An 18,115-nucleotide genomic window follows, 5' to 3' on the forward strand; every position below is an offset into this window, starting at 1 on the left:
ACACTTATGTCTCCGCTACACATTGCATTTTGCATTTATCCCAAAAAGTTCTATTTTGGTCTCACCTCCTTGCTTGGGATATCAGTTTAGGAGGACGGCCATGTCTTAGTAAGTTTGCAGTTGTTCCATATTCCTTCCATGCTTGGATGACGGCTTAAACAGTGTACCATGAGATAGATGTTCAGAGTTTGGTAGATTTTTTTTATAACCTAACCCTGCTTTATTCTTCTCTATAACTTTATCCCTGACCTGTCTGGTGTGTACCTTGGTTGTCATGATGCTGATTGATCCCTAATGTTCTCAAACAAACCTCTGAGGACTTCACAGAACAGCTGTAGTTGTACTGAGAATACATTACACACAGGTGGACTCAATTGACTAATTATGTGACTTCTGGATGCAATTCTTCACTCAGGATTATATTTAGGGGTACCAGACTACAAGGGGGGGGGGGATGGCTGAAAAAAATGTACGTCACATTTTTCAGAGTTATATTTTTAAAATAATTAGAAAACCATGCATGTATCACTTCTTTTGCACTTCACAAATACTTGTTACTTTGTGTTGGTATATCTCATAAAATCCCAACATAACACAGTACATATAAGTTTGTGGGTATAACTTAAAAAAAATGTGGAACATTTCACGAGTTATGAATACTTTTTCAAGGCGCTGTATATGACAGCATCAGAGTTCACCATTTCCCATTTTCCTGATGTGAATGATGCCCATGGATAGATGTGCATCTGCTCTCCGGGGGCATACAGAGCGAAGCCAAGTGGCGTAATAGAGCTGTCTTGATCTTAGTATAGATATATTAAAGGTACCCTGTCAACAGATTTTCCCAATACAAACTAATGCCACCATCTTTACCTGCTCTAGTCCGTCAACCTGTATATCAGCCACTAACTCCCTCTGTATATCGAAAAAAAATCCTTTTCTAAGTTTCCCACACAGGGCCACCATCAGAGCATTACTGCCCTTACTATCGTATGGAGCCCAGTGGGTCTCTACCTCCACTATTGGCCGAATCGCTGTCCTCCTGCTTTGAGCGATGGGTATGACATGTCCTACGTCATCCACAGATCGCTGCGGATCTTGTGCCTGACCAAGGTATGTTGTACTCTGAAACGCTGTGGTTGCTTGGGTGACTAGTCCAAGAGGTCGGTGTCCGCACAGCTCCTTCATGCCTCGCTTCCTTTGAGGAAGGTGAGTCCTATCACTCAAGGTGATTGGGGCAGGAATAAGCTGTTGGTGACCGGCCTCTTAGGCTTGTCGTCTTGGTCCCTGGCCGGATGTTAAACGTACATTTCATGGTTCGGGCAGCATGTATCAGCTGTCAGGTTTCCTTTAATGGAAATTAAACACCTATTATTCCTAATCTTATTGTCAGCCTCATCCCTGGGTGCAACAGCTCTAGCATAAAGTTGTGCAAATGTTACAGTTGTCCAAGCAAAAAAATAAGACTTTTGTCAAATAAAAACCTTTTAAAATTGGTATTTATGATTTAAAAAACAAAACAATTGATCATTAGGCAGCAGATGACCAATAATGCAGATGTTGTGTCCAGTCTAACACTATAGTGATTTCTCCGTCCTTCTGTTTGAACATCTCCTTCTGCCTGATGATTGTGCCAGGAGGTGTGAGATCAGAGACGTGCTATGTGTTCTCCGCCATTATGATGTCTCCTCCTGATCGTCCCTCTTTCCTCTTACACATCAGCAGGTGTGCCGCTTCTTTACTGCCCCATAGGCCGGGATCACACATACGCGAGATACGGCCGAGTCTTGCTGGTGAAAACCCAGCTCTGGCGCTGGCACTCCGAAACGGAGCGTGGGGCTCCATGTATTGCTGTGCGGCTGCACGCTCCGCTCTGGAGTGCCGGCGCCAGAGCTGGGTTTTCACCTGCGAGACTTGGCCTTATCTCGCGAATGTGTGATCCCGGCCTTATTGTTACTTACTGCTAGCGCGTCGGAGGTCACTTTTCAATACAAGTCTATGAGAGCTCGTTCTGGCTCTCATAGACTTGTGTTGAGAGCTTGTGATGTAGCCTCTGACTTCCGGCTATTCAAAAGTTACGGGCACAAGATGGCGCCGCAGTACTGGAGTTGAGTCGGTCACTGAACCCTCCGGAAAGTGAGTATGAGAACCTGGGGGGGGGGGGCAGGTGGCTTACATTTAAAGCACCACTCCAGAGCTGAAAAAAAAAATCTAAATGCAGTAGTGGTACTTTAAGGAATGTTTCATAATTTAAGAGCCTAATCAATGGGAGCAGCACTTGCAAGCTCTTTGCAGAAGAGCTTGAAAGCCCCACTAGCATTATTCTAAAGTTGGCCAGATTGCTGGCTTTGGCCAACTTTATTACCCCTGCGCATCTCTGCTGCTGCATTAGACAGCGCACCGGTATGGCCACTGGTCTGAACTGTCAATCATAAGTAGCACGCCACCCCCAATAAACATGAAGCTGGGGGGCAGGGGAAGAGCGCATTTCTGAACTCAGAATGTAGGACAAACCCTATACTCTACCTAATGAATGTTATATGCCCACTTAAGGGGACTGGCAGGTGTTTAGTTGCAGGGAAGCAGTAATAACTCTTCTAAATGTCTTTCTGGCACAAAACCGAAGTACAGTATGACCGTCACCAGTCTGACAATTTTCACACCTGATCGTAATTGTTCAGATACGTATAATCATCCCTTATACCAAGCAGAAGAGACAGAGGATCAGATCAGAGAAAACACCATTATCTTTAGATTTATTTTACAATACAGTACATCAAACAAAATTACTAATTTTCTGTAAAACATTTTTAAAATAACATTTTTGTATTGTCGTTAAAGCAGCATTTTCAATGACATTTCATTGTCTGGTTCAGTACAATACTTTTCACAAAATCATAGATGACAAGTAAAGGGAACATGAAAAGTCACAGAAGTAAACAAACAAGGTGGACACAATAATACCAATATGATTGTGATGGAGGGAGATCTCGGATGCCCAAGAGTCCTATGATTAAGGGCTTGTTTTCACTTGCGTGGAACACGTCCGTGTCTCGCATGTGGAAACGAAGCTCTGACGCCGGCACTGTGGAGCGGAGCGTGCGGCCGCATAGCAACACATGGAGCCGCACGCTCCGCTTCACAGTGCCGGCGCCAGAGCTTCGTTTCCACATGTGAGACGCGGACGTGTTCCTCGCAAGTGAAAACAAGCCCTAAGTGTAATGTATCATCTAGATTCCCAGTGTAGAGGAAGTGTGTGACGGGGTGTAGAGTAAGTGCGGGCTGGGGTGTAGGGTAGGTGCGGGCAGGGGTGTAGAGTAAGTGCGGGCTGGGGTGTAGGGTAAGTGCGGGCAGGGGTGTAGAGTAAGTGCGGGCTGGGGTGTAGGGTAAGTGCGGGCAGGGGTGTAGAGTAAGTGTGGGCTGGGGTGTAGAGTAAGTGCGGACCAGGGTGTAGAGTAAGTGTGGGCCGGGGTGTAGAGTAAGTGCGGACCAGGGTGTAGAGTAAGTGTGGGCTGGGGTGTAGAGTAAGTGCGGACCAGGGTGTAGAGTAAGTGTGGGCCAGGGTGTAGAGTAAGTGTGGGCTGGGGTGTAGAGTAAGTGCAGACCAGGGTGTAGAGTAAGTGTGGGCCGGGGTGTAGAGTAAGTGTGGGCTGGGGTGTAGAGTAAGTGTGGGCCAGGGTGTAGAGTAAGTGTGGGCTGGGGTGTAGAGTAAGTGCGGACCAGGGTGTAGAGTAAGTGTGGGCTGGGGTGTAGAGTAAGTGCGGACCAGGGTGTAGAGTAAGTGTGGGCTGGGGTGTAGAGTAAGTGCGGACCAGGGTGTAGAGTAAGTGTGGGCTGGGGTGTAGAGTAAGTGCGGACCAGGGTGTAGAGTAAGTGTGGGCCAGGGTGTAGAGTAAGTGTGGGCTGGGGTGTAGAGTAAGTGCGGACCAGGGTGTAGAGTAAGTGTGGGCTGGGGTGTAGAGTAAGTGCGGACCAGGGTGTAGAGTAAGTGTGGGCTGGGGTGTAGAGTAAGTGCGGACCAGGGTGTAGAGTAAGTGTGGGCCAGGGTGTAGAGTAAGTGTGGACCAGGGTGTAGAGTAAGTGTGGGCTGGGGTGTAGAGTAAGTGCGGACCAGGGTGTAGAGTAAGTGTGGGCTGGGGTGTAGAGTAAGTGCGGACCAGGGTGTAGAGTAAGTGTGGGCCAGGGTGTAGAGTAAGTGTGGACCAGGGTGTAGAGTAAGTGTGGGCTGGGGTGTAGAGTAAGTGCGGACCAGGGTGTAGAGTAAGTGTGGGCCGAGGTGTAGAGTAAGTGTGGGCCGAGGTGTAGAGTAAGTGTGGGCCGAGGTGTAGAGTAAGTGTGGGCCGAGGTGTAGAGTAAGTGTGGACCAGGGTGTAGAGTAAGTGTGGGCCGGGGTGTAGAGTAAGTGCGGGCCGGGTGTAGAGTAAGTGCAGGCCAGGTGTAGAGTAAGTGTGGGCCAGGGTGTAGAGTAAGTGTGGGCCGGGGTGTAGAGTAAGTGTGGGCCGGGGTGTAGAGTAAGTGCGAGCCGGGTGTAGAGTAAATGCGGGCCGGGTGTAAAGTAAGTGTGGGCCCAGGTATCAGGGAAGTGCGGGCTGGGGTATAAAGGAAGTGCGGGCCGGGGTGTAAAGGAAGTGCGGGCTGGGGTATAAAGGAAGTGCGGGCCGAGGTGTAAAGGAAGTGCGGGCTGGGGTATAAAGGAAGTGCGGGCCGGGGTGTATAGGAAGTGTGGGCCGGGGTGTATAGGAAGTGTGGGCCGGGGTGTATCGGTACTCGCCCGGTAATAGTCACTAATGAGACGCAACTGATTCACAACAAAGACAACAAACAAAGCAAATAACAACACAAATATAGAAAATTCACAAAAGGAAAAAACAATGGGTGATGTTGGGTCCATTTCAGCAATGCTATAGTGCATTTAAAAGCATAAGGCTCAAATAAGTAGTGATCTGCAGAATAAGCGGCTTCCAAGACCTTGCGGCACATAACTAGTGGTCGCTATCAAGCAGCATTGCACTAATCTATCACTACAACACACAATTCAGGGTCAGCATGTGACTTTGGTCCTTTTTAGGCCTGGCTGCTAATTGGGGTAGGAGAATAAACTATACATCTAAAATGAAAGCAATGATGAAAAGTTTGTGTCTACAGGTCAGATACTGATCTATGGGTCTCCGTGGTAACAGACAACAGCTAAATTGTGTAGTCAGGTCTTGCAGTCACACTCACTTTTATTCCCTCTCCCCCACCACTACTTCCTAACTAACCAAATATATGCAACAGAGAAATAAAGATGGAAGGAAGGAAGAATGCAGGATGACACTGATCGCAGGGATTGTAGTCTGTTACTATGGAGATGCATGGACCAGCATAGGAGCTGAAGGACAGAAAATGATAATAATTTTATTCCTGAATTTTGTAGTTTTTCTAAGTAGTAAAAACATATGTTTGTGATCATAGAAATAGCCTGTGATGAGAAATTGAGCAGATAGTGAATTTATGAGAAGTGAATATATAAATACTATTAATATATATTTTTTTACTTTACAGATAAGAATCCTCTTTAACCCGTCTACTATTTAGCAGCATGATCTTATTTTTTTTTTAACATAATAGTGTTTTTTTTTTTTTACTTTGGACCTTTTTTTGCAGGCAGGACCCACGGCATTCTGATGGGACCTTTAGAGGAACCAAGCGACAAGTGTTGGGTTTTCTTATGGCACCCCCAGAGGGGTAATTAGGTATTACACATTACTGATTGACAGCAGTGGGCTGTCCATATAAAATGAAGCGTTGTCATTGATTGTAAGAACAGTTGGGTTTGTGATGTGCCATGATTCCTAGGTTTAGTTACCTGCAGATATTATGGGACATTATAAGGCTTTACCTGTATAAAAAAGGTAACCAGGAGGTGACATCATTGTCAGTATATAGGTCAATATATATATATATATATATATATAAGTAATGGCAAGCATCTATACACATTAGTCTACACTGCCGCCAACAATCTAACATACTGTGCTATGTGATCTCCTCTAGGGGGCAGCACTTGGCATTGCTGACATTACGGGTATACACATGATTATATTGCAAGGTCCTCATATCTAGTAAATGATTTGTTCATTCAAGCTTTAGATTTATGACTTTAACAGCCAGGATACCATTTACATTTTTTTTCATGTGAACCTATCCTTAGAAGAGTCCAACAATTTGGACCCACAGTGATCATCTATGGTGGAAACCTGCTGCAAGTGTTGAATTTCTCCGCAGCACCACAACAACAAAAAACTAAGCATTGCAAAGTTTCTACTGAAATCAATTGACTGTCTTTGTAATCCATGGAGGTATTGGGTCACCCTGAGCAGGAGGCGCTCTTTTTTTTAATATTTTAGTGTTTACACCACTATGATATTGATAGCTTATCCTTTCATTGGTCATTAGTATCAGATATTCCAGGAGATCAACTACTGCTGGAGTAGGAGCTGATCTGCAGCACCCGGCAGCGGTCACTACATAGCGTGATGGAGACCTTTATATCCAGCTGCTGCTGAATGTGATAACAGTTGATGGGTGAGGGATGCAAGATATAGGAACCCCACTGATCAACTGTTATCACCTCCATCAGCAGACGGCTGTAAAAGTCTCCATCACACTATGTAGTGACTGCTGCCGAGTGCTGCAGGTCAGCTCCCACTCCAATAATAGGAATCGATTTTCAGTACTTTGAGAAAATATATCATATAGTAGTAGATAGAGACGCATTTCTAGGTAGAATTATTACTCCTAGTCCTCTCTGAAGAGGTAATTTGATTATTTAATTTCCTAGAGGAGCATGCGTGGCTTATAAGTCTCCTCACTCTGACAGGCCAGGCCTGGCTTGTTACTTCCCACAAGGAGACACGTTACTCTTTAGACCAAATCTTACAATAAAATATCATTGGGTCCTTAAGAGCTGATCTGCTCAAAAAAATTCTTAAGGCCTTTTAGATCTGCTTTATTGACTGGGTGGGGGGCTTTACTACAGGTGTATTACTTGTATATTTCCATTGCTAAAAGATGAAGGACTCACATTTATGAATGGGCAGTATTAATCTTTAAGGCCTTTGTCTAAGTTGATAAAATCTTTTAGGTTTTTCTGTAACCACCATAAAGCACCGTCTCACATCTACAGCATAAAGAAACATTTTGTGAAATTTTGTAATATTAGTGAACCATCTACAGTCTGGGGCACAATCTAATATACACATGGCTGACTCTATAACTTACATAATGTACATTAAAGTGACATCTAAAAACGCTACAGCAAATAAACATTACAGAAGCCAAATGGAACTGCAACACGTTGCTCAATCCCTGCCTGAAAACCAGTGGCGTGACTTGAAACTTATAGGCCCCGATGCGGAAGCGCCAACAGGGGCCCCGAATATTTAACAATTTTAATAGCAATAGTCTTTTTCTATAGGAAAATGGGACTTTTAGGGCCCCCTAGGCTCCAGGGCCCGGGTGCGATTGCAACCCCTGCACCTGTTGTAGTTACGCCCCTGCTGAAAACTACTGTGGTCCTGGATCCTGCCATTCCCAAGTGTCTACACACAGGGGAGTCAACTATTCCGAAAACTGAACCTAATCTAATGAGTTCCGAAACTTTGTGTTTGCGCTCTACGGCTGAGACACTGTGGCCAACCCAAAATATCAAGGAGACTAAAATGTGTCTCACTGCTCCATGAAATCTGGTGTGCGTCCCCTATAGACGAAGTGCAAAGAGCCTGCCGATCAGTAGGTGGCACGGATCTAAGTCTTCCGATCCACGAGATCACACGGTCCAGCACTTCCTTAAAATATTCATTTTATTAGAAAAAAAAAATTACATAAGAGTGAAAAACAAATGGCTGCATAATACCGTGGACTCTACCTACACGTTTCAAACCATCTTGTTTTTAATCATGGCCTATTCCATGATTAAAAGGGTTGTTATAATAATTCATCCATTCATGCATTTTGTTTAAAAAAAAACCTCAATGTTTTCTAATAAAGAAGAATTTTTCTTTTTTTAAAGTGCTGGATTGCAAGATCTGGTGGCTCTGAAGACTTAGAATTGTAGCCACCCGTCAGGACAGGAGAGAGGTTTGTGCTGCTGGTTCATTTATCTCACATAGCATCACTAACAATTGCAGCAAACCCTCAGCAGTAAGAAGTAATAGGTCACAGTTTTTCAACCTCTAAATGTAAAGAAAAGTGGCTCTGCTCACACATAGGAAACAGAGGTTTTGAAAATTGTAAATCTAAAAACTAATGTATGGTAAAGTTGGTAAACTTTCAGTTATCCAAGAATAATTGATTTTCACAATATTGGGCAGTGTGTGTGTGTGTGTGTGTATATATATATATATATATGTATATATATATATATATACAGTCATAGCATTAACTTGCTGGCAAAAACCATTTTAAGCATATGCTTTTGTTTAACTGGGGGTTTAGCTACAGGGAGAATGATGTTATATTTTCCCTGCAGCCGCTCGCTTCCAGACATCGGAGTGGTGCATTGGGTTGTGAGCATAGCTCCACCCGAGGCTGTTAACCTGTTAAATCCAGCTGTCAATCGCTGACAGCTGGAATTAACACACCCCCAGCCCGGAAACTTGTCATTAAACCCACTCATCGGCGCCCCTGTCACGTGATTGGGGGGGGGGGGGCGTCAATGGATTGTCATGACAGCCGGGGGTCTGTTGATGACCCCTGTACATCTGTGAATGCCGGCCGGGGCCAGTGTTCATAGGAGATCGTCATTTCTGACACTGCGATATACAGCACAAGCAATCGGACAATCACAGCTACAAGTCTCCTGCAGGGACTGTTAAATAAAGTAAAAAGTGAGGAGAAAAAGTTTAAAAATATTGGGGAACCCCACCCACAAAAGTTCAAATCACCCCCCTTTTTTGCCCCATTAAAAATAAAATAGTTAAAAAAAATTACACATATTTGTTATCTCTGGGCTCGGAAATATACGATTTATCAAAATATAAAAACAATTAATCCGATTGGTAAACGGTGTAATGAGAAAAACAAAATCAAAACGCCAGAATTAAATTTTTGGGGGGCGCAGCAACATTAGAATAAGAGGCGATCAAGACATTGTATCTACCCCAAAATGGTATCAATAAAAACGTCAGCTCAAACCGCAAAAAATAAGCCCTCAGCCAGCCCCAGATCCCGAAATAATGGAAACTCTACAGGTCTGGGAAAATGGTGACATAAGCCAAAAAAAAAATATTGCAAATTTCAGAATTTTTTTTCATCACTTAAATAATAAAAAAAAGATCCTATACATCACAAGGCCATGAAGGGGTTAAAATGGCATTTACTTGCACGCTAACACGATGGCAGTTCATAAATACTGTTTTTCTTTTTTAATTTTTTTTAAAATAGATTCCCTTTTAAAGAAAGATTAAAAAAAATAGTGGGTAAGTCACCCAAGAAGAGGTTACAAGGTACGGCTGACAGCTGTGCTATAATTTACAGTGGACCAGGGGCGTGCGGCTGCATGTATTTCTATGGAGCTGAACGCTCCGGGCCAAGTGCCGGCGGCAGTGACGGGTATTGAGACGCGAGACACGTGCAAGTTTCTCGCACGTGTGACCCCGGCCTAGTAGTGAGTGCAGGGTATTGCTTCCCTCTGGCTTCGGTCAGTGAGATCCGTCAAAATATCAGATCGCACTGGGACAAATCCTTAGGACATCCTTATATATTATACACTGTAAATTAGATATATGTGATCAGTCATTGGACAAGACAAGTCCGGGTGCTACACATACGATAATGTGCGGGTGATTATCAGATTTTGGTAAAAAGAACAGCAACAATCTTAGTCCGGTTTTACATGTCGGAGTACAGACTGTCATGTCCGCATTGTCCAAGGGTCGTCCTGACCCGAACTACGCAGACTCATTGACACTAACGTTTGGGTCTGTAAACCCACGGTCCGGACATTGTGATCCGTACTTGGACCGTGAACGTTGGATGTGTAAGGGTCTGTGCACACGTTGCGGATTTGACGCTGTTTTCCATGCGTTTTACAGTAGCGTGTAAAGCTATAGAAAACCAAATCCGCTGTGCACATGCTGCGGAAAATTCCGCGCAGATTTGCTGCGGTTTATTTTCCGCAGCATGTCAATTCTTTGTGCGGATTCCGCAGCGTTTTACACCTATTCCTTAATAAGAATCCGCAGGTGTAAAACCGCACAAAAAACGTGGTAAATCCGCAGGTAAACTCCAGGTAAAACGCAGGGAGTTTTATCTGCGGATTTTTCTGATTCTGCGCGGAAAAATACGCACACGAATCCGAAACGTGTGCACATACCCTAAATCTGCCTTAGGGTGGATTTTAAAAAATAATAATAAAAAAAAATATACCACTGTAGTTTTTGATTCAGTTTCGATGCAGTGGATCCAGGAGGAAGGAGACGTATCATTTTTCTTACCATTACCAATACACTTTTGGCATTGCCTAAAAAAAAATTGAAAAACCAACATAAAAACTGCCCTTATTCTATGTGCACACAGAATTTTTCAATGAGTTTTTTGGAGCAGAAAAAAAGACTCCGCGTGCACATAGCCTTAAAGTGGGGATTATGTATCCTGAACAGGCAGATATAAATCTTCCAGATATTCCGTAATTCTAAAAAAATGATATTGAATTAATTCGTAAGGACCTCGAATGCTCCTGTGACGTTCAGACATTCAATATTACCAATAAATGCACATTCTAGAATTTAAAAGGTAAAAATGGCCGTGAGACCAGTGTGCCGCAGGTCCAGGCAGCTGAGCAAACACAAAAATGTGATTTTTTTTGTTTTTCAAAACAAAACCTTCACAATCTGTCCGAGCGTGTCGTGAGTTATCTTTGAAGTGTTACCATGTTGCCCATTTCGTTGTGATTGTTTCATGCCTTCAAGTACGGAAAGCCTGGAAAGTTGCTGAAAGGTTTTGCAAGTAACCTCAACACTTTTGGACCATACCACAGCGCCGGTAAAAGGTGTTCTTCCAGTGTTTAAATCCGTGACCAATAAATCGGTACGGGCAGGAAGAATCCATTTAAGGAAATGGCCAGAAGAGCCAAATGGAGGGCGCTAGCAAAGGGGGGATTATGTGATGGCGGTCATTAATCACGCCTGGAGGGTAAAAAGCTCAGAATAAATTCACCGATTCCTATAAAATAAATGACTTGTGCAATTCCAAAGAGCGGAGCAATGACCAAAGCTCTGCAATATGCCCCCTTCAGGAACGCAGCCGGACCCTCGCTCCTCCAGATCTTCCTAGAAATAAAAAATATGAAACACAGTAAATATAGCAATTTAATTCTGGCATGTTGATGTTAACTTTTTTTTTCTTTCAATTAATTTTGGGAAAAAAGCTGTGCCGGGCATCAGGGATTTTTTGTGGCTCTTGTATGAAAACGTTTTGGTGCCTCGTAATGAAGTGGATTAGATGCCATGGTCGTATTTAGAGGCTTTGATTAAGGGGCAGACAATAGGGGGAATTGCCCAGGAACCCAGATAACCTTTTTTACTTTGATACACCTGATAAATACAGATACTTTTCATGTACCTTCAACTATAATAAGGTTCTGCTAAAGGAACTGATTATTAAGTTTTAGGGCAGGTGCAGACGACCGTATGTTTGGTCCAAGTGCGAACTGACAAATGTTATTCTATGGGGCTGTGCACATGTCCGATTTTTTTTTTCCTTGGACAGAGTTTATCTCTGGAAAAAATTGTAGCATGCTTGATTTGCATCCAATACTCAGATCACACTTAGCCATAGGAATCAATAACTCCATGGAAAAAAATTGGCCACACTTGGATGACGTCCCAGTGCGGTCTGATTTTCAAGGACTCACAGGATGGAAAACATGGAGGAAAAGGGTTTACATTTTCTCATCTGAGATACTCTGATCACACTCTCATCACACTCTCAGCACACTCTCAGCACACTCTCAGCACACTCTCAGCACACTCTCTTCACACTCTCAGCACACTCTCAGCACACTCTCAGCACACTCTCAGCACACTCTCTTCACACTCTCAGCACACTCTCAGCACACTCTCAGCACACTCTCTTCACACTCTCAGCACACTCTCTTCACACTCTCAGCACAGTCTCTTCACACTCTCAGCACACTCTCTTCACACTCTCAGCACACTCTCAGCACACTCTCTTCACACTCTCAGCACACTCTCTTCACACTCTCAGCACACTCTCAGCACACTCTCAGCACACTCTCTTCACACTCTCAGCACACTCTCTTCACACTCTCAGCACACTCTCAGCACACTCTCAGCACACTCTCTTCACACTCTCAGCACACTCTCAGCACACTCTCTTCACACTCTCAGCACAGTCTCTTCACACTCTCAGCACACTCTCAGCACACTCTCAGCACACTCTCTTCACACTCTCAGCACACTCTCAGCACACTCTCAGCACACTCTCAGCACACTCTCTTCACACTCTCAGCACAGTCTCTTCACACTCTCAGCACACTCTCAGCACACTCTCAGCACACTCTCAGCACACTCTCAGCACACTCTCTTAACACTCTCAGCACACTCTCAGCACACTCTCAGCACACTCTCTTCACACTCTCAGCACACTCTCAGCACACTCTCAGCACACTCTCTTCACACTCTCAGCACACTCTCTTAACACTCTCAGCACACTCTCAGCACACTCTCAGCACACTCTATTCACACTCTCAGCACACTCTCTTCACACTCTCAGCACACTCTCAGCACACTCTCTTCACACTCTCAGCACAGTCTCTTCACACTCTCAGCACACTCTCAGCACACTCTCAGCACACTCTCAGCACACTCTCAGCACACTCTCAGCACAGTCTCTTCACACTCTCAGCACACTCTCAGCACACTCTCAGCACACTCTCAGCACACTCTCTTCACACTCTCAGCACACTCTCTTAACACTCTCAGCACACTCTCAGCACACTCTCAGCACACTCTATTCACACTCTCAGCACACTCTCTTCACACTCTCAGCACACTCTCAGCACACTCTCTTCACACTCTCAGCACAGTCTCTTCACACTCTCAGCACACTCTCAGCACACTCTCAGCACACTCTCAGCACACTCTCAGCACACTCTGATCAGAGTGTGATTAGCATAATTGGACCAATTTTTTGGTATGAGAGAAAATACAGTTGTGTGACCCTAGCCTGACTGATACCTATTGCTTAAATGGATATTCTCCAATTTCTAAGTTATCCCCTATTATTACGATAGGAGATAACTTCCCGATCACTGGCGGTCTGATCGCGATATCCCCACCAATCTTGGGAACCGGAGCAGTGCCAAAGACCAGCCAAGCTCAGTGCTCGGCTTTTTAAAGGGATTGTCCGGTCTAAACGAAAAGTCTGCTATATGACTGCAGACTTATAAATCACCCCAGTGCACGCACTATGCGCTGTTAGGATTGAGCCGGGAACGTCGGTGATATATGCGACATACATCCTATAGCGGGTCACTCTATACAAGTGTACTTGCTTGCGCCTTTCTGGCCATGCAGTCTATAGTCACAGCAATCCTCCTCCATTACCTGGCACAGTCTATAATTCCTGAGTATGTATCCTCATTTACACCCCTCTGTAGTGACTGCAATCTTGTTTTTATCACTGGAAAACAAAAATATAAGAAAATGCAGCTTTAGCAAAGTGACAACATAATTTAGAATCCGTGTACATAGAACTAAAAGAATAACAATATTGTATTTCTAGATGGGATACATTGAGATAAAAACTAACTGGGGAAATATCCATATTCAGTGATTTTATTGGCAAATAGTGCTGCGGAACGCTCTGCCCCAATAGTGGCCCGTTATTATTCCTGCTGCTCCACTGAATGTTTTTTTTTTTAATCTGCCATTTGGTTCCTGAAATATGGGCCTTTTTATCAAATTCTATCTTTTATAGTGTTTCTCGCGGGGGTGTGGACTTCATGGACTTGGCTTCATGGCTCTCCATGGCTGGTCCCTGAATCGTGGTTCATATTCATAATTCCAATTATTATTTATTAGTCTGGGGTCAAATTGGTGTTTAAAACAAATTAGTAGGATTTTCATTCATAATGGTGGGATGATTTTATTTCTCACTTGTCATCTGTATACAATCCGTTTTTTTAGCTCAGCAGCTAATTATTATTAATATTATTATAATAAAAAAAAGTTACAAATAATTATTAATCATTTACCAGAACATTTACAGTTTCCCATGTTACAGAATTACAATGTATCTGTATATATCAGATGCTTTACTGTGGCTCCTTAGGCCATCCGATTTTTTTTTTTCTTGCACCCATGTGATTTCGGAGGAAAATCATTCATGCTAGAATTTTTTTTCACAGATTTTGTCAAGGAAAAAAAAAATCAGTCATCAGCACTGCCCCATTGAAAAACATTAGTCCGAGTGCTGTCCAATAAAAAAATGCGAAGAAAAACGGACTGTATACGGAATGACAAGTGAGAAATAAAATCATCCCAATTTTCTGGATGAAAATCAGACCAATTTTTTAATACGGTTGTGTGTCCCTAGCGGTAATTAAATAGTAGGACAACATGGATCTGGATGTATTTTACTATAAATGGCTGCTGCGCCCCAAAAAGTTGTGGTCCCCTACACATAATGATACATAATACACAACGTATTGCACGTTTGATGTTTTTCCTTGTATTTTCACACTCTTCCATGTGTGAGACCTACCATCACAAGGGTTCACAGCCACCGCGGCGGTGCTCCCTGCTGCACAGCCCGCAAGGAACGATACAAAGAACGGAGACTTCTCATCCGGCGTCTTCTGACCCAGTTTGTTCAAGTTGGCGAACAGAGGGAAATAAATAATTGAGAAGGGAACATCCCTGGAACCCAAAGATCAGATGTTAGTGGTGTTCTGTACGCTGCTCCCTGTCCCCTAAAGTTACATCCTCACCATCAGAGACTATAAAGACCTTGCAGAAGGTGACCCTGCAGACATTAGTTTGTGTTTTCACGTATACTCTGGCTGTAGTCACCTTAGGATAGTGGCTCCCAAGCCTTTGTACAGTCCGGCGATGCCTTTGCTTTTCAGAAGCTCCCTGGAAATTGCCATGGCAGTGGGTCGCGCTGAGCTGGTCTCCACCGCTGCACCGTTCAGTCCGGCCTGACCGGCCATGAGCTTTTTCTGGGCAGCTATAAAAGTAAAATGTTCTACGGGTTAACGTATATATGTGTAAAACATCACCTATAATGGATAGCTGTCCAAACCCATTCAGCATTTGACAGACATATTGGGAAGTGGGAATGTTGATAATGAAGAGGCTCCAGATCTAAATATCAGCAAATGGGTGGGAACTGTATATCAGCAAAGTGTGACAAGCTTTGCACTCAGGAGGGGCAACAACCCGAAACACGTGTCTGCAAATTGAGACTGTGGTTTGGCTTTTATCCTAAGTCATGTGGCAAGGGTCAATATTGACTTTTAGGATTGCTACTTCCAGTAGGTGGCGCTAGAGTTTGAGTCCTCTCCATTGTATATTTAATTTCCCATATTGCATGGCCTATAAGTCTCCTAACATTGTCATGCCAGGCATGTCACTCTCCACCAGGTTTTATACACACGGATCATCAGCCCTCTTGTATGGCATTGATATGAACTATCCCATTCGCTTGTATTGATCTACGTTGCTGTCCATGTGTGATCCATTTGGCACACGGACATCAGATATCATACAGACAAAAAATACGATAATACACAACATCGTATTACAGGAGCATTCCCTCCTAGAACCACCCAGTTAAACATGGTACGGCAGCACACGGAGGCCACTCACCTAGCCTTCCGGTGCCTATTCCTGGTCTTTCCAATGACAGCACAATTCTTACCCAGTCTTCCTGCATCCTGGAGCTGGATTTTTAGCATCTCCATCGGCGTAGTGACTATTACTTGACATGTTCCTGCGCCACAACCAGCAAGCATCTCCTTTATCAGCGTCAGCTTCTTCCTGCAGTGTCAAAACAGCGTAGACATTACTCATTGCATATCACATAAAGACTATTTTTGGACTCTTCTGTTCTGGTGTTTGATAAAAACCACCATTTTAGGCACTCGAAAATACTCTCAAAGTAAGGCTGCCGTCACACTAGCAGTATTTGGTCAGTATTTCACCTCAGTATTTGTAGCCAAAACCAGGAGTGGAACAATCAGAAGAAAAAGTATAATAGAAACATATGCACCACTTCTGTATTTATCACCCACTCCTGGTTTTGGCTTACAAATACTGATGTAAAATACTGACCAATTACTGCTAGTGTGACGGCAGCCTAAAGGTTTCCCTGGAAGATCTTGGGCTTCAAGAAAAAGATCTTAACATGGCCACTTAGTGTCAGTAATAGTTAAAGTCACCTTCTAGAATGCAAAAGTGCCATTTGGGTCGCAACCTCTGCCCCCATATACATGCCCCAATATGAAAGACTTTAAGGAAAAATGATGATGGCAAGAAATGACCTTCAGAGCAGCTAGGGAAAGTCTAGAGGGGAAAAGTCTCCGATGCTGCCTGCCAGGGGTGCCAACATGTCAGTGTTTCTTGGCCAAGGTTGGTTACACACAATCCCAACTACAACTATGGACGCCATTATAATCAATGATTCTCTGATAGCTACTCTAACAATATACCTAGCGAGGCTATTAAGCACGACTTCACTGCGATACCACCACTATAATATGAATCTATAAATACTTTGGCTCTAATTGATTGTTTATGACAATTTTGTATATACTTTTGTTTCTTTCATGTTTTGTTTATGTACCGCATTGTATTGCATTTTTCTTTAACATTGTAGTGACTGATGAAAGCCCACTGTGGGGCTGAAACGTTTCCAGTGCTACCTCTAGTAATAAATCTACAAAATATGCTAAAGTTGAGTGCGAGACTTTTTTCATATTGCACTTTATGGTTTGGGTACCTAGTCTCTGCACCGGTCTATAGCAGTGCACACGGAGTTTCTTCTTATAAGCAATCTCTGACCAGCACAGAACAGGTTCGGCCATGTCACCAGGTATAATGCCACGGTATATATTGTGGGTATATTTGCTACTACGGACATGGAATAATCAAGCACTACACGAACGAGTCAATTCCGCTTGGTGTAAATGCTTCTATTAGCGTCCAGGAGGTATCCGAGTAGGAATTAGGTCAGCATTAAATGTGGTGGGACTAAACATATTGTCAGTGTAATTTTCCAAAACGCTCTAAGGAGCTTACGGCTGAGTCATTGTGACACCATGCGAGCTTCCCAGCGAGGATGCGGCCACAATCTATTCTCAGCTGGTTTAATCGATGGAATGGTTCCCACTTAGTAGATGGTTTGCAGCAGCTGGCCGCCCAATCTGCGCTACAGTTCTAGGACCCGTACTGTCTGATCGGGCTTGTAAAGTAAGAAAATCAATATAAGTCATTTGTTTGTGATCAGCCATAACTAATTAATAGCCATGTGCCTGGAAGGTCACATTCATTTCCCAACAACCAAGTGATCCTACATCATATTATTTGACCATAAGGCCAGTCTCATATGGTCATCCTGCGGGAACGTTATGGTGGCAATGTCTGGGCCTCCTTATGTTCTACTGAACCAAACTTAGATCCACATAGAGTTGTATATAATGTAATTTTTGGTAACTGACAAATGAAAGCTGCACTCTGTAACGCTATAGTATGCAAACATTAAATATATAAAACTGGAATTGCATTAGTAAGATAAAAAATTAAGATACCTAATGCATAAATTGGCCAATTCATGTGAGCCCAACAGCCAGGGAAAAGGCGTACCCCTTTGTTGGGACCCTGACCTGGCATGATACTTCTCCTTCCATTGAATGGATCAAGCTCTATTTAAATCCGCCATAGGCTGATGGGTGGAGTGCTCGGTCAGAAGGCGTGTACTACAAGTATCAAAAGACTGAGCGTCGTTTCCACACAGAAAGACAAATGTGAACAGCTGCAAGCGAAGAGAGCCACTCTACAAGTAACTAACAAATCCGAAATGATATAGAAGGTAAACATTGAATATATAA

The 18,115-nt window shown here is 43.6% G+C and overlaps 1 protein-coding gene across 1 annotated transcript in view; it reads right to left on the reverse strand.

The window, feature by feature from the left end:
- Positions 1-4,572: 4,572 nt before the first annotated feature.
- The window catches only part of SLC25A22 (solute carrier family 25 member 22), a 96,536-nt gene continuing 82,993 nt past the window's right edge, over positions 4,573-18,115 (reverse strand). Inside the window, exons 6-10 of the mRNA XM_069739768.1 lie at positions 15,928-16,046; positions 15,078-15,234; positions 14,770-14,924; positions 13,611-13,686; positions 4,573-11,312 (exon numbers count right to left, since the gene is read on the reverse strand). Coding sequence (XP_069595869.1) covers positions 11,159-11,312; positions 13,611-13,686; positions 14,770-14,924; positions 15,078-15,234; positions 15,928-16,046 — 661 coding nt within the window. The 3' untranslated portion in view covers positions 4,573-11,158. The remainder of the gene's footprint in view (positions 11,313-13,610; positions 13,687-14,769; positions 14,925-15,077; positions 15,235-15,927; positions 16,047-18,115) is intronic.

The sequence above is a fragment of the Ranitomeya imitator genome, chromosome 9, assembly GCF_032444005.1.
Source record: "Ranitomeya imitator isolate aRanImi1 chromosome 9, aRanImi1.pri, whole genome shotgun sequence".
Taxonomy (NCBI): Eukaryota; Metazoa; Chordata; class Amphibia; order Anura; family Dendrobatidae; genus Ranitomeya; species Ranitomeya imitator.